General features: G+C 35.4%; 1 protein-coding gene across 2 annotated transcripts in view; it reads right to left on the bottom strand.

Moving 5' to 3' along the window:
• Positions 1 to 25,913, bottom strand: part of GABRG3 (gamma-aminobutyric acid type A receptor subunit gamma3) — a 1,437,912-nt gene that overhangs the window by 1,277,734 nt on the left and 134,265 nt on the right. For both annotated transcript variants that reach the window (XM_053707720.1, XM_053707721.1), the window contains exon 3: positions 23,436 to 23,503. In XM_053707720.1, the coding sequence (XP_053563695.1) occupies positions 23,436 to 23,503 (68 nt within the window). The remainder of the gene's footprint in view (positions 1 to 23,435; positions 23,504 to 25,913) is intronic.

Raw genomic sequence — 25,913 nt, 5'->3', positions numbered from 1 at the left:
AGCCCCCTAATAAAATAACAAAGCCCCCCAAAATAATAAATTCCCTACCCTATTCTAAATTAAAAAAGTTACAAGCTCTTTTACCTTACCAGCCCTGAACAGGGCCCTTTGCGGGGCATGCCCCAAGAAGTTCAGCTCTTTTGCCTGTAAAAAAAAAATACAATACCCCCCCCCCAACATTACAACCCACCACCCACATACCCCTAATCTAACCCAAACCCCCCTTAAATAAACCTAACACTAATCCCCTGAAGATCTTCCTACCTTGTCTTCACCATCCAGGTATCACCGATCCGTCCTGGCTCCAAGATCTTCATCCAACCCAAGCGGGGGTTGGCGATCCATAATCCGGTGCTGAAGAGGTCCAGAAGAGGCTCCAAAGTCTTCATCCTATCCGGCAAGAAGAGGACATCCGGACCGGCAACCATCTTGATCCAAGCGGCATCTTCTATCTTCATCCGATGACGACCGGCTCCATCCTGAAGACCTCCACCGCGGACCCATCTTCTTCCGGCGACGTCCAACTGCAGAATGACGGTTCCTTTAAGGGACGTCATCCAAGATGGCGTCCCTCGAATTCCGATTGGCTGATAGGATTCTATCAGCCAATCGGAATTAAGGTAGGAATATTCTGATTGGCTGATGGAATCAGCCAATCAGAATCAAGTTCAATCCGATTGGCTGATCCAATCAGCCAATCAGATTGAGCTCGCATTCTATTGGCTGTTCCGATCAGCCAATAGAATGCGAGCTCAATCTGATTGGCTGATTGGATCAGCCAATCGGATTGAACTTGATTCTGATTGGCTGATTCCATCAGCCAATCAGAATATTCCTACCTTAATTCCGATTGGCTGATAGAATCCTATCAGCCAATCGGAATTCGAGGGACGCCATCTTGGATGACGTCCCTTAAAGGAACCGTCATTCTGCAGTTGGACGTCGCCGGAAGAAGATGGGTCCGCGGTGGAGGTCTTCAGGATGGAGCCGGTCGTCATCGGATGAAGATAGAAGATGCCGCTTGGATCAAGATGGTTGCCGGTCCGGATGTCCTCTTCTTGCCGGATAGGATGAAGACTTTGGAGCCTCTTCTGGACCTCTTCAGCACCGGATTATGGATCGCCAACCCCCGCTTGGGTTGGATGAAGATCTTGGAGCCAGGACGGATCGGTGATACCTGGATGGTGAAGACAAGGTAGGAAGATCTTCAGGGGATTAGTGTTAGGTTTATTTAAGGGGGGTTTGGGTTAGATTAGGGGTATGTGGGTGGTGGGTTGTAATGTTGGGGGGGGGGTATTGTATTTTTTTTTTACAGGCAAAAGAGCTGAACTTCTTGGGGCATGCCCCGCAAAGGGCCCTGTTCAGGGCTGGTAAGGTAAAAGAGCTTGTAACTTTTTTAATTTAGAATAGGGTAGGGAATTTATTATTTTGGGGGGCTTTGTTATTTTATTAGGGGGCTTAGAGTAGGTGTAATTAGTTTAAAATTGTTGTAATATTTTTCTTATGTTTGTAAATATTTTATTATTTTCTGTAACTTAGTTCTTTTTTATTTTTTGTACTTTAGCTAGTTTATTTAATTGTATTTATTTGTAGCAATTGTGTTTATTTAATTTATTGATAGTGTAGTGTTAGGTTAATTGTAGGTAATTGTAGGTAGTTTATTTAATTATTTTATTGATAGGGTAGTGTTAGGTTTAATTATATCTTAGGTTAGGATTTATTTTACAGGTAAATTTGTTATTATTTTAACTAGGTAACTATTAAATAGTTCTTAACTATTTAATAGCTATTGTACCTGGTTAAAATAATTACAAAGTTGCCTGTAAAATAAATATTAATCCTAAAATAGCTATAATATAATTATAATTTATATTGTAGCTATATTAGGATTTATTTTACAGGTAAGTATTTAGCTTTAAATAGGAATAAGTTATTTAATAAGAGTTAATTTATTTCGTTAGATAAATATTATATTTAAGTTAGGGGGGTGTTAGTGTTAGGGTTAGACTTAGCTTTAGGGGTTAATACATTTATTAGAATAGCGGTGAGCTCCGGTCGTCAGATTAGGGGTTAATAATTGAAGGTAGGTGTCGGCGATGTTAGGGAGGGCAGATTAGGGGTTAATACTATTTATTATAGGGTTAGTGAGGCGGATTCGGGGTTAATAACTTTATTATAGTAGCGCTCAGGTCCGCTCGGCAGATTAGGGGTTAATAAGTGTAGGTAGGTGTCGGCGACGTTGTGGGGGGCAGATTAGGGGTTAATAAATATAACATAGGGGTCGGCGATGTTAGGGCAGCAGATTAGGGGTACATAGGGATAACGTAGGTTGCGGCGGTTTACGGAGCGGAAGATTAGGGGTTAATAATAATATGCAGGGGTCAGCGATAGCGGGAGTGGCAGATTAGGGGTTAATAAGTGTAAGGTTAGGGGTGCTTAGACTCGGGGTACATGTTAGAGTGTTAGGTGCAGACGTAGGAAGTGTTTCCCCATAGGAAACAATGGGGCTGCGTTAGGAGCTGAACGCTGCTTTTTTGCAGGTGTTAGGTTCTTTTTCAGCTCAAACAGTCCCATTGTTTCCTATGGGGGAATCGTGCACGAGCACGTTTTTGATGCCGGCCGCGTCCGTAAGCAACTCTGGTATCGAGAGTTGCATTTGCGGTAAAAATGCCCTACGCTCCTTTTTTGGAGCCTAACGCAGCATTTGTTTGAACTCTCGATACCAGAGTTAAATTTATGGTGCGGCCAGAAAAAAGCCCGCGGAGCGTTAACAGCCCTTTTACCGCCGAACTCTAAATCTAGGCCTAATTTACTTCTATTATCAATTTTTCTTCGTTCTCTTGCTATCTTTATTTGAAAAAGAAGGCATCTTAGCTATGGAGCCAGCACATTTTTGGTTCAGATCATGGACAGCACTTGTTTATTGGTGCTGTCCAATCAGCAAGGACAACCCAGGTTGTTCAGCAAAAATGGGCCGACATTTTAAATTACATTCTTGCTTTTCAAATAAACATACAAAGAGAATGAAGAAAATTTGATAATAGAAGTAAATTAGAAAGTTGCTTAAAATTGCATGCTCTATCTGAATCACGAAAGAAAAAATTTGGGTTCAGTGTCCCTTTAACATTCTGGTATAAAACAGCCATCTAGTGATCATGTACCCAACACAAGATTAACCAAATATGTGAGATATATAGATATTATTACATTTCAAAACTAACATTTATGAGAAGCCTTTAAACCAATCAGAAATCCTCAGAAACTTAGGGCTCGCTTTCATTAAGTGGTTAATAATGGAGCCGTAAGCTACAGAAGTTGCCGGCAGCTACAAGTAATTTATTTTAGTACCAGGCTTCCATTAAAATATTTTGTGCATTGCGTGCTGTCGCTCTATTTCAGTTATTTTCTACATTGAAACACTTGCATTGTTTGCAAGATTTAAAATTTCAATGGAAACCAGGCATTAAAAAGCTAATTTTTCCTCTTTTACACCTGCTTGAGCTGGGTGTATTTTTTTTCTTAATGTATCGACAGTGTATTAACGGTTTGCGCTTTCATTGGAGACCTGGTATAATTTATAGATTAACAGTTTCTAATACTTTCTATGGGACACGAAAATGTTTTCAGCAGACGGATTCCGGCTGCCGAAATTGAGGTATAACACACGATTGGAAGCAGTCAATAAACAAAATTGCTTCTGACAGCATATTTATTGGTTTGCGAGCGCACGCAAACCTAATTATGATTCAATGGAAGTGAGCCCTCAGATATTAGATTACAAAAATGTTATGCCCATAACTTCAGGATTTTCTTAGTATTGTTAAAGGGACATGAAACCAAACATTTTCCTTCATGATTCCATAAAAGCATACCATTTAAAACAAAGCTCCAATTTACTTCTATTGTCTAATGTGGTTAGTTTTCTTGGTATCCTTTGTTAAAGTGCATACATTGTAGGCTCAGGAGCTGGGGCTAGCTGCTGATTGGTGGTTGCACATAAATTACTCTTCTCATTGGCTTACTGATATGTTGAACTAGCTCCCAATAGTGCATTGTTCCTCCTTTAACAAAGGGTACCAAGAAAATTAAACAAAACTGATAATATAAGTAAAATGAAAAGTTGTTTAAAAATGTAAATCAAGAAATAAACTTTTCGGGTTTCGTGTCCCTTTACTGTTCACATTGAAAATCACAAATATTAGTTTACTTTATAGCAGTGAGACAGCATATAATACTTTTTATTCGATAGAACATCATAGGTAAAAAGGTAACACCTTTATACGTTAAATGTAGACGTGATCTAATAAACATACCTACCAATAGGTTAAAGGGACACTAAACCCAAATTTTTTTCTTTCAGATAGAGCATGCCATTTTAAGCAACTTTCTAATTTACTCCTATTATCAAATTTTCTTCATTCTCTTGGTAATTCACCGCTAAAAAAGTGCTGTCCATTGGCCTGGACCGAAAAAAGCTTAGATGCCTTCTTTTTCAAATAAAGATAGCAAAAGAACGAAGAAAAAATGATAATAGGAGTAACTTAGAAAGTTGCTCAAAATGGCCTGCTCTATCTGAATCACAAAACAAAAAATTTGGGTTCAGTGTCCCTTTAATCCTGAAATTTTAAATTTTGGTGCTTGAAAGTTCATTTTTTTCACAAATTATAGGAACAAATGTGAATTTTATTTCAGCTGATCATTATATTTACTGACAAGATATTGATACTGATATTTCTGTTGGAATAAAAGTATCACTGTTGGAGGTTTAACTTTAAAAAAAAAAAGTTGAAGTTTAGATTTTTTTTATTGTAAAATGTTTAATCTTTAAAGGGACACTGAAACCAAATTTTTTCTTTTGTGATTCAGATAGAGCATGACATTTTAAGCAACTTTCTAATTTACTCCTATTATCAAATGTTCTTTATTTTCTTGGTATCTTTATTTGAAATGTAAGAATGTAAGTTTAGATGCCGGCCCATTTTTGGTGAACAACCTATGTTGTCCTTGCTGATTGGTGGATAAATTCATCTACCAATCAAAAATTGCTGTCCAGAGGTCTGGACCAAGAAACAAGCTTAGATGCCTTCTTTTTTATATAGAAATAGCAAGAGAACGAAGAAACATTGATAATAGGAGTATATTAGAAAGTTTCTTAAAATTGCATGCTCTATCTGAATAACAAAATACATTTTTTGGGTTCAGTGTCCCTTTAAGCACTAAAACAAGTAGTAACATTGTTTTCTTTTTAACTAGCAAAAAATGGTTTATGTTTAAAGAGTTGAAAAGAAAAAATATTTTAGAAGATTAGACACCAACATATGAACTGGGCTGTGGGTTTAAGCTATATTTATTTTTTTAATTTTCAGTTTAAGCTTATGATTAGAAACAGATCCAGATTGGAGACAAAAATGCCCTTAAATTCACAAAATGTCAGATGTCACCGGCAAAACCAGCACACCAGAATTAAAGGGACAGTATACTGTAAAATAGTTTTTCCCTTAATGTGTTTACAATTGCTTTTTTTACCAACTGCAAAGTAAAACATTTAAGAAAAATAGCTTTTAAGGTTTATTTGTGTATATTAAAGCTCTGATTCTGTGTTTAGAAGCCACAACCAAATAAAATGGGTTGAGCTTGTAGGTATAATCAGATCTCATTACTGTATCACATTGTGTACATATACCTGCTTCTTTATTTTATATCTGTCCATAAACCAATCACCAATACTTGGAGAGAACAATGGAAAATCAACATTTTATTACCTAATCTCTGCTATATCACACTGGGAGTGTAATTTCTTTTGCTGGCTGTGTTTACAAAGCTTATCTATAGCTTGGACATGTGGCCACAAACTTTCAGAATAGGTGGGGATACCACATGCTAAATCAACTATTTCAAGTGCCAATATAAGGGTAAAGGAGCTACTTGTAAACAATTTAATACACTCCATCAGGTAAAGTGGATCATTGGAAACAAATTAAAGGGGAGAAACATTTTGAGTAAACTGTCCCTTTAAAGTTAGAGAAAGTCTTGGATTTTTACAACTGAAACGCGTTGCCATACACCATATATCTCAACAAGGAAAAAAAGACATGCTACCTTTTAAGGTAAAAGAACCTGTTCAAAGGCTACCGGGAAAGTTGGAGAGGATTTTCATACAGCAACCTCTGCACCCTGAAGAATCAAAGGCTACAGGGACAGCTGATGAGGACTATCATACAGCAACCTCTGCACCCTGAGGATTTTAAGGTAACCCTTACTTCTACTTCTGGTTTGAAGCTTTTGCCAGTGAAATCTGACATTCTGTGAAGTTAAGGGCATTTCTAAGCTGATTGATGGAGCACAAGCTTAAAATTTACAATCTTTAAAGACTCCTTGATGGACATCTTAGGGTCTGCTGACCAAAGTTTTTTAGACCTTTTTTCCATTACTGATCTCATGTTTATAACGTGTTTTTTTCTCTCCCTATTTTAATGTTTTATATGCTGAATTTTATGCTATAGCATTGACTTTTTTTTCTTTGTCTATTTAATATGTAAAGAATGCACGCTTATATATGTATATTTTTGTTTCATGGTATAAATACCATTTATTAAAATATACATACCATATCTATTTCTTGGAACACATCTCATCTTATGTAATATTTATGTCTATTTGTTGACCAGGTGGAGGTCATTAAATGTTCTCAGTTGAGAAAGGCTTTGAGTTGTCTTTAAAGACACAAGTTTTATACACTAATATATATATATATATATATATATATATATATATATATATTTCATTATATATATTTGTCATATTTTTAATTTTTGATAGTGCACCACATCACAATTTTTCTAAAGATTTTTACATTTTTATATTTTTATATTTCACTTTGTGCATCATTCTTTCACATATCATCATATCAAGAACACGGGACTGTATAGCACTTAACTGGAACTATTGGATTACACTAGACCACACCAGATAACTAGATTTGGAACTGAACCACTTGGATCCACAGGTGCACAATAAGACAATGTTCTGTATGTGCTAATTTTAAAGTGTTCTTATTTTTAATTTTAATTGTTATTTTTATTTTTTATTTTTTAACTTCATTTCTTTCCCCCATTTCTATTTTTATATTTCTTTTTTATATTCTAGGTGCACCTAGTATATTTTACATCAACCCATTTGGGGATTGTTTGCTTGACATATTTGTATGCTGCAAGTTGGTCAATCATCAGTTTATGACATACACGGTTTTTAACAACATGAAAGTTTTTTAGTAGATTATGTATTAATTAGATATATACATCACTGTTGTACAAATAGGTATATATCTTTGTGGAAATTGTTTAATAAAGCAGGCATTGTTGTATACCTCCTCTTAGGTGCTTCAATATTCTGGTTAATGTTTCATACTATTAGGGTGAGCTAGAACACCCTTATATTTGAGCGACAGAGGTAGGTCTTTCATCCTAAGCGCTTTAAATCTCACATACTCACCGAAAGGCTTTGAGTTGCTCACTTAGTTATTTCTAATGCAGGAGCACAGGAGACACTAACCTTTTAACATTTCTACATGTATACAATATTTCAATATTATATATAATATAGCTTAAAACATCAATATTGTTATGTACTAACATTATTATTATTCAATCCCATTAAACACTTTTAAAATGTTTCGCAGACTTATTTTTATTAAATCTGGAACCAAGAGGCCGGTGATCAACATCATGGCAGCCTGAGGTCAGATAGAGTGCAACAAAAGAGTGGGACTGAATGGTTTTGGATCATAGCTGGTGGTCCACAGGCAGAATTGGTAGTAACTGAGCAAAGCTTACTTGGTTCAAAGTTTATTTTGTAAAACCGCAAAAATATCTATTGTTAAAGATAAGTTGATACAATAATTTCTAATAATAAATGCTGACTCTCTATCTTGAAAACAATATCCAGCCTCTTTCAACTTTAGTGCATCAGGGTCAATAACATTATAATGAAGACAAAATGCCAAGCCCTTCCCAGGCTCCTAATCATGTCTAAATGCTGGAATATTTCTGTGTATGTGCTGCCTCCTCTTGAACGCCATAGAACCATGGGACCCAGGTGGCATTTTAAAGGGGTGGCACACAAGGAGAGAATAAGAAAAAAGGACCCATTTGTGGTCCAGCAGCTGGGTATCTTTATGCTCTTGTGTGATATTTCAATCTGCTTAATTTTAATCTTTGAGACTGACTATGGTTGGGTTAAGATTGTAGAGGACAAGCAAAATGGATGCGTGTTAATTCATTCTTGGACCCAGACAGCACAATATTTTAGATCAACCTGATACTGATACTTAATTTTTAGCTTTAGTATTCAATAATAATAAGTTTTAAATTCCCATGTATTTCAGTACATAAATGTAACATTACAATGCAACATGTCATTATTATGCTACAGCTTTCAAATGGAAAAAATGTTTTCTTACTACACATTAAAGGGAGAGTAAAGTCAAAATTAAACTTACATCTAGATTGTAAGTTCCAAAAGGAATAGGGCCCTCAATTCCCCCTGTATTTGTTTGTTACATTTTGTCTTATATAATAATTTTAACCATTGTACTTTTATTTTTGTTCCCATGGACAGCGCTGCAGAATCTGCTGGCACTTTATAAATAAATAATAATAATAATAATTTGAAAGATCATGGCATTTTTAACAACTTTCCAATTTACTTCTATTATCAATTTTGCTTAGTTCTCTTGGTGTTATTTCTTAAAGAATAATCCTAAAGTAGTTCAGGATTGGCAAATGTCTAGCCATATTTGCTACTACTTCTAACATTGCTTTATACAATGTTGCAAACACTGCTTCCATAGACTATTAAAGACACATGCATGCTCCTCAGTTCCTATCAGCCTACCTAGATGTACTCTTCAACAAAGGATACCAAAAGAAGAAAGCAAATTTGATAATAGAAGTAAATGGGAAAGCTGTTTAAAATTGTATTCTCAATCTGAATCATGAACATTTTATTTTGACTTTACTGTTCCTTTAAGTATCAGGAGTATAGCATTATCAGATTAATCAAAAGGTTATCTGTACGATGTTACATATTATTTTATTTGTTTCCTTAATCTTTATGTTAAAATTATTTTAATATTAAAAGGAAGCGTATTGCTGAATTCCTACTTTGTGTATCTGATAGATTTCATAGATCATGTTTGTTCATCACCATTCTTGTTTTCAGTGTATAAGATGGGCTGCTTATTATTAGCATAAGATATTGCTGTACCTTTAAAACTCAAACTTTGATCATGAGGAATAGGGACTCGTTAATTGAATTTTTAATTAAAATGTTGTTCTGTAAAATGTCAACTGTTCCTCTGACATGAGATAACTGAAAACAAGGTTTGCATAGGCTTCTTCATTAACTCTGAGCAATAATTGTTTACTTTTACAGAATATTACCATGTTTTTCAATACCAGTATTGTTTGTTTTAATGTGGAGATTTAATGAAAAACATTCAACATTTTGCTAACAAAAAGATGGATATCTGTGAATATCTAAGATTTCTTACTGCTACTCATAATAAACATAAAATATCACAGTAAAGATTATGCATACACAAAACATTGCACTGCTGCTTTATTATGCACCTTTCTCATTTCAAGCATTAACAATATGCTTTAAACCACAATCATTTATTTCAATAAAAAAATGGTTGTTTTTGTCCTGCAACGTAAAATACCATATCAGCCCTAACACTAAGTTGTTTCTAATAATGCATTAAAACAAATTCACTATGTTTATCTCTCTTTCTGCCTTACAAAAGTGAATCAAGGTCCCTATACATTAGCTTATAAGTGTGTTTTAACAGTTATTGAGTATTCATGATTTGAGTCACATAAATACATTCATCACTGCTCTGATCAAGTTATTGCCTCTATATTTTTAAAAACTGCTTTGGATAATATACAATCAATATAAACACTTATTTCAATTTGAAAGAGATCAGTATCGTAATCATTTGTCAGGAAAGCATACTTTTGTAAGAAAATTATGATATCAATGATTATGTGTTAATATGCGTTATTTTGATTATACTATTACATGAATATGGAGGCTTAATAAAACAATATTCAATATAAATGATCAAATTAAATGCACATCCACATGAAATCTCCCTTTAACATAGTAAAATGTTTCTTATGCACAGGCTAAACTGCAATGCCATATTAATGATTCCATGCCTGGCATGGCTTTAGCAAACTTGTGATGCAAGTAAAATACTCATTTTATGACAACCCCACATCACAATTTTAGAGCATTCTCTGTTCTTTAAGATTTCAAGATTATGATAGACAAATGCAATTGTTTCAAGTATCCCCAGCACACCAAGGTGAACTATTACTTTGGTTTTAACATAAATGGGATAAATATAAAATTATTTAATTATGTGGTGTTTACTATAATAGGGATAGATTACACGTGGCACACAGGATATTATAATCAATATTGCAATCATGTTAAAAAAAAAAAAATTTTGGTTTAGCGCAAGTGAAGACTTATGGGCATATTTTTCAAGCTAAGTACGGAGCTTGATGCCCCATGTTTCTGCTGCTCCATAACCTGTCCACCTGTTCTGAGACAGCAGACAGAAATAAAGCCGATCAAATACGATCGGATTGATTGACACCCCCTGCTAGTGGCCAATTGCCCGCGTATCTGCAAGAGGCAGTATTGCACCAGCAGTTCACAAGAAGCGTATGCTGTCGGCATTTATCGATGTGTAGCGGACATGATCCGCTATATCAGATCATGTCCGCTTGCACATTTATAAATATGCCCCCTAGCGAAAAGTGTAAGGGTTAAAAAAAATGTGCCCCAAACACATAAAAAAATACATTTAAATAAAGTGTTACATATATGTGTGTGTGTACACTTTACATGTATGTATATATATATATATATATATATATATATACACACACACACACACATACATACATATATGCATACATACACACAGTACTGTGCAAAAGTCTTAGGCCAATGGTATGGTAATGACCATATATAATTATTTCTCAGTCTCTTTATTAGAATACAACCAGAAAATACAGGATATTTGCATGCAGTATTAAATAACAGAAAAAAATATCAGCAAAAACAGCTTCTTCGCAAGTATTTAGTGTGTTCTCCCCTTACACTTTAGCAATATCAGGAACCTGGCTCTTGTAAACCTAAATGGAATGGAACCCTAATTAATATAATTTCTAACACCTGTATTTGTCCTACTAGGACCCCTACAAGAGGGGTTGTCGCTGTACCTGAACTGATTGTGGACAGATGATTCCTGATTCTTGTGTTGGCATCATTAGAAGTTAAACCACCATACTGTACAGAACACTCTATACAAGTTATTAAATAAATAACATATGATTACGGCTGTGTGCCGAAACATGTCAGCTTTTTGTTCTCATGTTTGATTTTTGTCTTTTATATGTGTTTTTTTTATGGTACCCCCATGTTTTAATGAGTGTATTTACACTTGAATAAAGTTTCTGTTTTTACCGCTATTTTGCACTTTTTTGCTGTGAACTTTGGGCATGTGGAAACGTTTATTTATCAGGTCAGCAAAAGTGCATTAGCGGATTTCGGTGCTCCATTCATACCCCTGCTTGGCGTGGACAGCTAGGCTTCTCCCTTGAGGCTCACCGCTAACCGAGGATAGGTCCCGGAATCTCTCCAATCTCATTGGATGAGCACGTACACGTGGTATGTCACACACGCATTCACGGCTTTACAGAAGTGCAGAGGACTGCTTTGATGTGGATGCAAGACTACACACTGCCGTGAATAAAATAATCACACACAGAGGAAGAATTCGGTGAGGTCGGTAAGTGGGTATAGCCGCATAGCGGTTTCTTGCATAAGTAAGCAACACTAAAATGAAGATTTGTGTTTGAGACCCACACTGACACTTACCCACACCTGTGACTACGCTCTGAATTTGACAAGGCAATTTATAAGACTGTGTGTATATATTTTTTTCACTGTTAGCCTCATGCATGAAGTTCTAAGGGCAATCACCACAAGGAGTTGATTCATGATAAGACTATCTTTGGACGGATTTGTGTGTATATTGAATGTAGGATTGAACATTTCTTCTATTACTGCTTATATATATATATATATATATATATATATATATATATATATATATATATATATATATATAAATAAAACATAATTTATACTTACCTGAAAAATTATTTTCTTTCGGAATGATGATGGTCCACAGTCCTCCATAACATATAGGATATATTTCCCACCACTAGGAGGAGGTCAAGGACCCATAACAGAGCTTAAAATCCCTTCCACCTCCCATCTCTCTTTTAGTTTAGGTAGGTAGGAAAGACAAAGCAGGATCTATAGAGGTGTCATAAGTATTGTCGCCCAACACTGAAATGGGTAGGACCTGTGGACCATCATCATTCCAAAAGAAAATACTTTATTAAGTAAGCATAAAGTTTGTTTTCTTTTGTAAATTGATGTTGGTCCACAGTTCTCCATAACATATGAGATTAATACCCAAACAGATGGTCTATGTTACAGAAAGAGTGGGACAATTTTTTCTGGCAGTTCTTGTATAGCTGACACTGTGGCCTGAAGGACTTTCCTGCCAAAAGCTGCTTGCAAAAAAGCAAAACCTGAAAGCAATAAACTCTGAAAAAAGAATGCAGTGAAGATATGTTGCAGCTTTGCAAATCTGCTCCAAAGATGCGTAATTTAAAAAAAAAATGCATTGCTACAACTGCTCTTGTAGAAGACCTGAATACACTTAAGACAAGATTACAAGTGATGCGCAATGAATTTTGCACTAGCCCAACAGTGATTTTGTGATCCATTTTTCTTTCGCTGATATTAAAAGTCAGGAAAAATCGCCATTGCCCTACAGCAATAGTCCCTTCCGCATTATTTCATACCACGATCTAAGAGCTCTGTTAAACTAAAAGGTTTCACAAAACACAACAAAAATACATTACTAAGTACACTTACACCCATAAACTACACTATCAACTCCTAAACCGCCATCCCCCCACATCGCAAACTATCTAAATAAATGATTAACCCTTAAAATGCAATCCCCACACAACGCATAGTAATAAACTAATAACTAAACCCACTAACCTAACACCCCCTAACTTAACCCCAATTAAAATACCCATAAATTAAATTAAAACTATTCTAATTACCTTAAAAAAATAAAAACTTACCTGTAAAATAAAATTTAAATCTAAGCTTACCCTAAAAAAATTTAACATTACTTAAAAAATGAACATTACATAAAATAAAAAAACCTAATATTACCAAAAAAAAACAACAAGCCTTTACAAAAAATAATTTAAAAAAACTAACATTTACACAAAAAAACACATAAATTAAAAAAAACCTATTCTACAAATACAATACCAATAGCCCTTTAAAGGGCCTTTGTAGGGCATTGCCCTAAAGTTAACAGCTCTTTTGCATTAAATAAAACAATTAACCTCTAACATTACAACCCCCATCCCCAAACCCCAAAATAAAAAAAAAACGAAATAAAAAAAACCTAAGCTTCCCATTCCCAGAAAAAGGACATTTGGATGGGCATTGCCCTTTTTCTGCCCATAAAAAAATATAAAAATCTAATCTTAAAAAAAAACACCCCCCAAAAAAATAAAAAATAACTCTAACCCCAAAATTTGTACTCACCAATAATGATGGGCGGCGCTCCATCTTCATCCCAGCAGCGCTCCATATTCATCCATCTTGGGTCCATCTTAATCCTGGCCACGGACCATCTTCTATCTTCATCCTGGTGGCAAGGTCATCAGTAATGGTGGCGGTGACATCAGTCCTCTTCTTTAGCCCAGTGACACAGAGCTCCCTCTTCATGCGATCTCCAGCTGCACACTGAAGATTGATTGCAAGGTACCCCTTTTATATAGGGGTACCCTTGCATTCCTATTTGCTGATTTGATTCTTTAAATTCAAATCAGTCAATAGGATGAAACGAAAAAGTAGATACTAATGGAATGCATTGGTTCAAACAAAGAACGTTGAATGCAGAAAAAATTAGATTCAGATTCCAGGGTGGAAAAATAGGATTCACAAATTCTAACACTTGGAAAAAAGACTGAACCTCAGGTCGTAAGCCAACTTACTATAAAAAAGAACAGAAAAAGCAGAAATTTGCCTTTTAGAAATTTGTGGGCAAACCCTTAAAAGCCATTTTATAAAAAAAATTAAGGAGTCTAGGAATCTTAAAGAAATACCAAGAAACCTCCTGGAAGAACACCAATTTAAAAAAAAAAAAATTACTTCAAAATGCAGTGATAAAACCTTTGTGTTATAGGCTTTCTGGCCTGAATCAAAGATTCAATAACCAAATCTGTGAAACCTCTAAGTCTAAAAACTAATATCCAAAAAGTCCACAGCACCAGACAGACTTAAAAAGTATTTATACCTTTATTTTCACATCAAAATTGCGACGTTTCGGCCCCTCTGGCTTTAATCGTGCATATAAAATGTCTTAGTCCATGTTCACACTATATAGGCTGATCAATTAACAGGGATGAACAGGATTACCTCAGTGGAAGGGTCTATAGATGGAGAGGCATGTTTCCAGAGTGTGGAGGATCAATTAGAGGCCAGCGTAACCATAGATAACATATGCAACAGAGGGGGACCACGCGAGACTACGGAACACAATGATGAAGTCAGCCAGACTTCCATTGACTCGTCAGCAGGCAAGGCATCTCCAGCTTTTTTGTCCAGTGACAAAAGCAACACAAAGGCAGTAGAAAACATAAACACCACAGCAGGCATCCGGGACACATGGAGCACATTCAAGAGGGGCAGAGGAAACCAACGGAACAAACGGTTCTGAATATCTCCTCTAAGGAACTAACGGACAGTGAGTACAAACTGTTAAATAAAGGACTGTCCTTTTCCCCTAACACCAATGTGGACATTTTTTAAATTGAAAAAAAATCTTCAAATGTTTTTCAGGTCTTTAAGATTACAAGTTATGTTTCATAAAGGGGACATTTCTACTACTAAAGCATGATGTGACCAAAATATTGGCAGAGGTTTCAATGCTAAAGATATGGGACTCAGAAAGAAATCTAACTTTGTCCCCACTTATAGCGATAATAGAATTGAGACCTTTGTCAAGATGGTTGGTCAAGATTGGCAACTTTTACAAGAAAAAATTCTCAAGGAAGGGAATAAGAAGAATAAGAAATTCAAGAATCTCACTGCAGATGAGAGTCAGGCGTTAAAAACCCTTAAAGAAAAAGAGAAAGACATCTTAGTGCGGGCAGCTGATAAGGGGGGTGCTACTATCATATTAGATAAGAAATACTACATTAATGAAATATAGAGCCAAAGCTCCATTAGCAGAAGGTAAGGGCTACAGCTTATCAGACTGTAGTCTGATAAGCTGTAGCCCTTACCTTCTGCTTATGGAGCTTTGGCTCTATATTTGATTTTATTTGTACCCAAATAAAGACTCTGCTTTTTATCATATTGGCTAGTTTTCTTGCACCTTATCCTTTGGATATTTATCGTTTTGGAGGCAGCTGTTCGATTTGGAGTTATCTCTCCTGTTAGCCCGGACCTACATTGGGTTCTCACTGTTTGCAGAGCACGCCGGAAGCTTAGGCGCGTTAATCTGGGCTCCAGGAGTTATGACCGGACGGAGGACAAGTGCCTACGATGAAGAAAATGCTACCTGATAGCACGGATCGCTGGATTTGGTAAGCGCCAACCTACTCCTTCCGTTTGTTCCTATGGAATCAGGCTGGAACAATTAATATTACTGACGTGGACTTCTGTATGGTTCAAGTATGATTTTTGGAAATAGGTATGCTAGATGAAAGTACCAAAAGCTCCATTAGCAGAAGGTAAGGGCTACAGCTTATCAGACTGCAGTCTGATAAGCTGTAGCCCTTACCTTCTGCTTATGGAGCTTTGGCTCTATATTTGATTTTATTTGTACCCAAATAAAGACTCTGCTTTTTATCATATTGGCTGGTTTTCTTGCACCTTATCCTTTGGATGTTTATCGTTTTGGAGGCAGCTGTTCGATTTGGAGTTTTCTCTCCTGTTAGCCCGGACCTACATTGGGTTCTCACTGTTTGCAGAGTGTGCCGGAAGCTTAGGCGCGTTGATCTGGGCTCCAGGAGTTACGACTGGACGGAGGACAAGTGCCTACACTGAAGAAAATGCTACCTGATAGCACAGATCGCTGGATTTGGTAAGCGCCAACCTACTCCTTCTGTTTGTTCCTATGGAATCAGGCTGGAGCAATTAATATTACTGACGTTGACTTCTGTATGGTTCAAGTATGATTTTTGGAAATAGGTATGCTAGATGAAAGTACCATGGACACACCAAGGTGTCAAATTGGAGAGCCTTTGTAATCTTTGATCTTACACAATAGCTTGGAAGCATGTGATTTAAATGAGAGGTCATCAGATCTATAACCTGTAGGTCCTTTATGAACTAAGAGCGATCAGAAATATCCTAATGGAGATACAACTCTCATGGATTGACTGATTGCTGAGATGATAAACCTCCCAATTGTTCACACTTGGTATGTGAATTGCCAATAGGGAGCATTGAGTAATTTCTGCCTAAGACATAATTTTAGAAACTTCCTGTATGGCCAGCGGACTGCTGATATTAGCAATTGATAAATCATGAATACTGAGATGTTGTCCGACTGGAGACTAATAAACTTTTCCTCCCTCAATACTGGCCGGGGTTGATAGCCCAAAGATTGTTTGAATTTCCATAATGTTGATTGGTAAACTTGTTTAAATTGAAATAATTTGACTACTGAGGTAACAAGCTATTAAAGGGGTCACAAGAGAAATTGGGACAAAATAAACTGTGTCTGAAGCAGCTACTGTAAGACCCACTGTTACCCTGCACTAAGCTACTGATGGAAAGTAGTTCATGGTAGGAAGATTCACAACCTCTTAATCCTACATTGTGAAGTTCCGTCTGGAAACTGGTGCATAAGGATTGAGTCTAATATGATTCCTGTAAATGCTACCCATACCAGTATATTATGAGCCTTTGAGGTACATCAATATTCTCTTGAATGAAGACAGAGACATATCCTTAAACTAGTGTGTCATTCAGATAAGTAGCAACTGAAATGTCCTGATTGTGAGCACTGTCAAGATTTCATCCAGCACAGGTGAAAAACTGACTCACTGAAAGTAATCACTGTGTATAGGGATGCACATCTAAGAATCCTAGAGGTCTATACCAGCCATAAACTGACCCTTTGGATGAAGGGTAAAAAAGAGAGAAGAATAATCTCATTATACAAGTGGGAACCCTGACCAACATGCTTATGGATGTTAAATCCAGAACAGGACTGTAAATCTATTTTGATAATTAACTGATTGGGGTAAAATCTCTTGAACTTGAGGTTACACAGGTACTGGGATAATTTTATTATTCTATCATCCAAATCCCTTTATAAAGGCAACATGAGATAGGAGTATATATATATATATATATATATATATATACATATATATATATATATATATATATATATATATATATATATATATATATATATATAAATAAATATATATATTGCCATGTAGCCTTACAGACTAAATGAGCAGCAAATATAGATCAAAAAGTACACATACATTAGATACTTGTAAATCCATATCCAGAATAAGCAGAAACTGTGTATATTTAGAAAGTAAATACACAATGTACATGGTCCATGAAAATATTCATGAATTAAGTGACATAAAAAAATTGAGTTATGTGCATATTATAAAAGGGTCAACTGAGGTAAAACAGTGTGTGCAGAAAATTTCCAAAAATCTGCAAAATTACTTACACTTTAGTATTGCCAAGTTTATCAGTGACAATGTGTAATAAGTGGCACCGGAGACAGTTTGCACTTAAAAATAGCGGCTTTATTTAGGCAAATGGTTCCTTAACAAAGCATATACTGTGTGACAACATGTGCCATAGAATTACACTCCATGAACTATTGCTGACGCGTTTCAGCCCTTGTGGCCGTAGTCGTAGCTACAGTTCACAATCACCAATACCTTGATATACACCTGTGCTTGCTCGTGATTGGATAAAAACATTACCTTGGGCGTAAAACTATAATTGGCAACAAAACTGTGATTAACTTAGCAATTGTTCTTAGTTTATACACAAAGCTTTTAGCTGTGAGAACACTTTTTAAAATTTACAAATAACATTCTGCTTTATACATTTTTGGTGAACATTCAAAAGGTGCTATGACATTTGCTCTATTTAGCTGAGCTTTATTCAAATTCAAAAATGAAAATATAAGTAACATAAATATATAGAATGGTAAGTACCACTATGTTACATTTCCTTATTATATTTCACATTTATATATTACATAAACCATGGGCTCCCTTCGTTTATTTAAACTCCTTTCTATATGTTCACTTATTTTGAATATTTATATGCATGTACATACATGAATTAATGCATACATGAATGTAAACATCTTTTCACCAGATCCTTGTGGACTGTAAAGTTATACCAAAAAGCTGTAAAAAGTTACAAAAACTTCTAAAGCTACTAAAGTAATAGAAAGAGGAGGATTCTCTGGACACATCGACTATTCCCAAAAGTTAATAATGTCATATTCAGAATTTAGCCCTGTGGGAATTCTTGTTTTTAATCGATGTATCCAGAAAACCTCCCTCTTAGCTAAAAGGCTATCTCTGTCACCTCCTCTCTTCTTGCTCTTTACTTGCTCAATAATAGTCCATTCTAAAGAAGCTACACTTTTATTGTGAAGTTTTTTTAAAATGTTGTACCAAAGGGGTCATGATTTTGCCTGCTTTTATGTTTGTAATGTGTTCCCTGATCCTGTCACGAGCCTCCCTGGTGGTAAGACCAGTGTATTGCACCCCACATAGTTTGCATGTCAAAATATAGACAACGTACATACTTCTGCAATTCAAGCATGAATAATGCCTAAAGTTCTCCTCTGTTACTGTGCTTGAGAAACCCTCTTATTTGGTTGTAGATGACCACAAGCTATGCATGATATATAACTGCATCTATATACCCCATTAAATCTAAGCCATGATGAGCTAGATGCTTGTTTTAAAGGTAACTGAGTTGGAGCTACCATGTTACCTATTGTTAAACCCTTTTTAAAGGCGTACCTGCAACCTTTCGTTACTATGTTCATTAATTCATCATCCGCTTTCAACATATGAAAGTGTTTGTGTATAATATTGCAAACCTCATGATACTGTGAACTGTAGCGGGTAACAAAGGTAACACCTTCAAAGACTTTATTTTTATAGTTATCTCTATTAAGAGTCAGAAATTCCTTTCTATCTGTTAAAGAAACTAGATTTTTGATTCTCACAATTTCTTTCCTATTGTAGCCCCTCTTGCACAGTCGTTCTTCTAAATCCTGGGCCTGTTTATCCTACTCTATCTGAGTAGAACATATCCTTTTAAGTTGTACAAATTGTCCCTTCATTACTGAATAGAATACTCTTTTGGGGTGACTACTCTTCGCATGTAATAGCGTATTTCCGGAAATAGGTTTCCTATACACTTTTGTTAGTACTTTGTCCTGTATCCCCATCAATGTTACATCCAGAAAATTAATTTTGGCATGACCAAATTCATAAGTGAACTTAATACCTGCTGTATTATTATTCAAGTCAGTCACAAACCCCTGAGCCTCCGATTCTTCTCCTTCCCAGATGATCAGAAGATCATCTATATATCTTCGATAGTATTTAATCTTCGTCCTCCAAGGGCCATCACATCCATAGATGTGGGACAGCTCAAACCAACCCATAAATAGGTTGGCATATGAGGGCGCAAATTTCGCCCCCATAGCTGTCCCACATCTCTGGAGGTAATGTACCCCTTCAAAGACAAATAAATTATGAGTTAGTAGAAACTCGGTGACTCTGAGGATTATTGCCAAGTTTAGCCTGCTTCAACCCCCTTATGAGTGTCTTACTCCAAACCTGGTATCATGTAAGAAAGTGTGCACGTGAGGGTAATTACTTATTCAAATAAGGGGGGGTTGAGGAGTGACAGCAGGTACTGATTTTGTTTGTTGCCAAAAGGCGTGCTTGTTTCCATGGTGATAATGTCACATGCTTTGTAAAAACTTCAGCATTATAATGTGCATTGCTTTAGTCAGGTGTCATGTGGTTGTGCACCCTGCTGTGCATGTGCATGAGTGCATTCTGATGAAGATATGGCCTGAATAGCAAATTCCATATATGGAAATCCCCACTGTTGATCCCATTAGAATGTGCTGTGGTGTACAGCTGCCTAAAGGTCCTTGCAAAAACACCTGCATATAGGATGTAATCAAATCTTAATCTATAGGTTATCAGCATAATAAATATTTTGCACATTTACCACAGATTTATGCTTACACTTAGTTTTGGGACAGCCACTCAACTATTTTGTATATATTATGTTTAGATTCAGGAGTAAAAAAAACAGTAGTTTGCCCTTGAATTACAAGTAAAGGTGGAATGTTGTGGCTGATATGCATGCAAAATATGAGGTATATAATTCTCATAGATTGTAGTGACCTGGCATACTGGAACATATTTGCAAAAGAAACAAGTGTATGTAGATTGAGATATATCAGAAAACTGACTCTTCATTAGAGATATCATTGGGGACAGAGACATTTTGTTCCAGATTTCACTATCAATAAAGTATGCAAAGACACTGTATATAAGTATTAGTATAGATAATACCTGGCAGAGAGCTGTCTATACTAAGATTACACTCCCTCAAACACTTCAATTATTTCACAGTATAGAAAAACACTACAGCCCCTATATATTATGTAGCCCTTTACTACCCCCTGGCAGCTCCTGTATGGGTATTCACCTCTTCTTGGGACTAGTAGTCACTGAAAATAAGTTTGGAATATGGGCCAAACTGTAGTAATAAAACTCCAATTACTAAGGCCCAGAGAAAAAGCTGGGAAGACTGAGGGGGTGAGGCTCATATAAAATAAAGAAATGTACATGAAGCATAATATCCATTTGAAAATAAACAACTAGAAATACTAATTGTACAGGGAATACATTAGGATTCATAGCAAAGAATTCCACAAAAATAGTATCATTATTAACTCCAAATATTGAATTGGATTAAAGATTACTCTCTATATTAAAAAGTTCCATATCATTCATACTTTAAGTCTTTATTCATTAAACTAGGAACATACATTCACACAGTAGTAGCGAGAAAAAAAGTTAAAAACACTTAATCCCAGTCATAGATAAATGTTAATTCACTGAATAAGCCAAAAGTATTAATCAACATGGGCCCACCAAAAGATAATCTAAAGTAAACTAAGCCCTTACAATCCGAGGGCTGAATTACTTTTAAATATTAGCACTAAATATCAGTGGGCACCATGAGTTATAAAAGGTTTTAGGCACAAATTCTTATTTAAACTTAGGCAAGCAGGTTAAAAGCGACAGCCAGGTGAGACACAGCTGCTCCTGCTGGACCCCTGACGCGCGTTTCACAGAACGCTTCCTCTGAGATACTTTTCCCAGTAAGTATAAATCATTATAAAATATTGGTATAACATATACTTATTGTGACATACATAAGGGCACAGTATCTGTTATTTCCTAACTCCAACCAATCCCCAGCCACATATGTTCTAAATCCATTTGAAAATGTCAAAACATTGGTCCCCAGCTTAACCAAAGCCTCCATTACTAAACTGCATCTTGCACTAACCAAATGCCAGTTCTCTTAAAGGGTCATACACCTTAAATTTAAAAGTGCCCAGAAAAATACCCCAAAAGTTACCAGAGGGCTATACAGGTTCAGGGGCTTCCCTGAACGTGTTAACAATGATGATAGAATCATTAGGGAGGGACATGAGAAAAAATGTTGTCATGAGGAGAGCAGGTTAAGTTCCCTGGTTATGCTGTACCTGTATAAAATTACCAACAAATATCCTCTGGGCTGTGTCTGTGCTGTGTAAAGGCACTTACCTTACACAGCAAACTTCCATTGGCTTACCAGGCATGTCATCTATGTTAATGCAGCTGCAGCAGTATCCAGTAGAGAGCCCATCCAGTGCAGGTATTGAGTACCACAGAGGATTGTAGTAGGTTATACTGGCATCCCTCAGGGGGAGTCCCCATAATACCTTTAGGGATCGCTCATAATGATCACTTTACTCTGAAAGCTGATCTTTGGTTGACATACATAACTGACAGCCTTGTGCATGCGCTATTTGTAATCCCTGTTTGGAGCACGCAGAGGCTCTGACTTTTAGAGTAGGTGGAATTGTTATGCACATCACTTTAGTGCTTTGAGAAAACTCAGAGTGGTGGAGCAAACAAGCAATATGTGAGCATTTAAAAGGGGTTAAAAAGTAAGTAGAAATAATATTTTGTTATTGCGGTTACAATATTTAATGTATACCGAGTGGAAATATACAACTCAATATATTTGGTGTTTATCATCACTTTAAATAAATTGATTCATGTGCCTAAATCATTAGGCTTCATGTAAAACTTGATGAATGACTCAATCTAAACCATGAAAACTGCAAGAAACATTTAAATAATAACTGAAACAATTTACAATCATATTTCAAACTGAAGTATGTGTCAAACATTAAATTATACTTAGTCACATAATACAAAAGCGTGTCTACATAATCCATTTGAATGCACATGGTTTTTGTTTGTGATCTTGAAAGGCTCAAAAGAAAAACAATTTAATGCAAATTGTGTCAATTGCTCCTATTCAGAACACACTATATGAAAACAAGATAAACATTTTGTAATTGGCCACAAAAGTCACCTGATCAAACTTTATGCACCAGTATATGGACTCCTGTTTTTCTAGACTGATTTGCACAAAATGTGTGACAAACAAAAGCTTTGAGATAACCCAGAAACACATTATTGAACATGCGTAGATCTAGAAAAAGTGATCAACACACCTGTTTTTTAACCTAAATTATAGTTAAAATCTAAACCTTAGTCAACAATTAAATTCTAGTGCTGCTCAAATTGTTTAAACATCAGTTAAACCACTGTTAAAATAGCTGTTTAGTTTAGCTATTATTATTTTTTTATTTAAAGATTACTGCAACTTTAATGGTTGGTTAAAATAAACAAACAGCCAATATCCCAAAATGCCTAACATAAAAACAATAGTTGATTCATTCATATATGACAAATTTGAAGCATATTGAAGGACAGTTATTGTACCTGAGAAAATCAATGCTCAGGAAAGAGATCAATATTAAGGAAGCAATGAGGAGTGTAATCACATTCCATTTAACGTGAATACAAAATAAGTATTGATGTTCAGCACACAAACGTATTAAAAGAAAAAAAACGTACCATGTTTATCGAAGACACTGGCCCAATGCTATTGACATAAATGTCCACATCGATAACTGTTGGTTTAACTGTGGAAATAGAGCAAACACATAAATACATAAATAAATAAACAGCTACATAAAAATAAAACAACATGCACATATACAATAAAATTTGAATCAAATATACAGAAGGTTTTTTATGATTATAAAGCAAAATAAAAAATATTTTTCAAATCAATGTCAAATATTTCCTCCAAAGAAAATATTCTACATATTTTCTACCATGGAAGTAATTGTCTTTCAACAGCCATAAAATGATCAATAACCTAGAGGTTTAAAACACCAGATAATATTCAATAGCGTTCTGGCTTCATTTTGCATGTTACATATTGATTTGATATTCAATAGCAATTACATAACAATTTATAAAGATATTAAAACAAATTATGATGAACAAATTATGTTTGTTTCTTTTTTAAAATGTGTGCTGTCCCACACTCCATAGAGAGAGACCAAAGGGAAAATGTTGTATCCAATTTTATTTAATATAAATTCAGCAAATTGCCTAAAACTGCTACTTTTAACACAAAAGCAAGAGGTGTTTAATGTCACTCTAAAGTTGTGTTTCGAGTCCTGAATGTCTTAAAACATACATCTGAATAATTAATTATAAAAATACTAAAAATTGCATGAGCAACAGCCCTGGATATCCCTCTCAGTTTAAAACAACCATTTTCATGCTTCCCATGTAAAATATTTCTGTATGTATTCCTCTACCCCAATTTATTTCTACTGCAAGATATTATAAGATACATTTTTAAAAAGCTGTTTGCAAGTGAAGACTATATTTTCATTTAATTGAAAATTTTGACATGCATATTGAAAAAGTTATGTAGCTTTTAAAGAGACATATTGGTCAAAATTTAAATGCATAGATGAATTACATCTTTGAAAAGAAACTTATTTGTAATATACATGTATTAGTAAAAATGTTTCTAGTAAAAGTTAGCACTGTTTTAGTGTTAACATTTTTCTCTGCACATGTATGTGAAGAATAGCTAGATATTCTTTGGCACAAGCATTTTAAATACTGCAGCTGCTTGGAGCACCAGTGGGGCTTGTATCATGTCAGCAATTAACAAATTGTCGGCTAGATTACGAGTTTTGCGGTATGAGTAAAAAAGCAGCGTTAAAGGGACATTAAACACTTTGAGATGGTAATATAAAATGATAAATTGTATATAATAAAACAACTCTGCAATATACTTTCATTATTTATTTTGTCCTCTTTGCCTGTAATTCCATTCTGAAATTGTGAGCTTTTCAGTTCCTGTTAGAAATGGAAGCGCAGAACACTGTTAAATCCAGCACAACCATTGGCTGCACACTCTAGTGACCTATTTATAACTGTCTCTAATTGGCCACAGCAGAGAAGGTAACATAAGTTACAACATGGCAGCTCCCAGTGTTTTATAGACACTAAAACTTTACACTTATTTTGTCACTTTTTAAACAACTAATGAAACTTTAAAAAATACAACTACATGTTAGTCATGGACTAATCTTTTCTTTGAATGCATCATTCTATCTAGCATGTATTTAGTGTTTAATGTCCCTTTAAGGCTCATAACGCTGCTTTTTCACTACCGCTGGTATTACGAGCCTTGCAGGTTTAGGGGCACCGTACACTTTTTGGCCGTACCGCAAATTAACTTACGCAATTTGCGTAAAGTCTTTTTTCAATGGGACTTCCATAGCGCCGATATTACAAGCTTTTTCTGAGAGGCCAAAAAGTGAGCATTACAGCCTATCCCACAAGATTCGTAACGCATTCTAAAGTCAGTAGTTTTACACTACAAAACTGTAGCATAAAACTCATAACTAAAGTGTTAAAAAGTACACTAACACCCATAAACTACCTATTAACCCCTAAACCACCACACTCCTGCATCGCAAACACTAGTTAAATATTATTAACCCCTAATCTGCCGCCCCCGACATTGCCAACACCTACATTATACTTAATAACCCCTAATCTGCCGCTCAGGACATCGCCGCCACTATAATAAACATATTAACCCCTAAACTGCCACACTCCCGCCTCACAAACACTAGTTAAATATTATTAAACCCTAATCTGCTGCCCCTAACATCGCCATCACCTACCTACAGTTATTGACCCCTAATCTGCTGCCCCAACGTCTCCACCACTATACTAAATTTATTAACCCCTAAACTTAAGTCTAACCCTAACCCTAACACCCACTAACTTAAATATAATTAAAATAAATCTAAATAAAAATTACTATCATTACCTAAATTATTCCTATTTAAAATTAAATACTTACCTATAAAGTAAACCCTAAGCTATCTACAATATAACTAATAGTTACATTGTAGCTAGCTTAGGGTTTATTTTTATTTTACAGGTAAGTTTGTATTTATTTTAACTAGGTAGAATAGTTACTAAATAGTTATTAACTATTTACTAACTACC

This window comes from Bombina bombina, chromosome 3 (genome assembly GCF_027579735.1).
Source record: "Bombina bombina isolate aBomBom1 chromosome 3, aBomBom1.pri, whole genome shotgun sequence".
Taxonomy (NCBI): domain Eukaryota; kingdom Metazoa; phylum Chordata; class Amphibia; order Anura; family Bombinatoridae; genus Bombina; species Bombina bombina.
The sequence above is the reverse complement of the archived record's forward strand: the minus strand, read 5'-3'. Positions and strand labels throughout refer to the sequence as shown.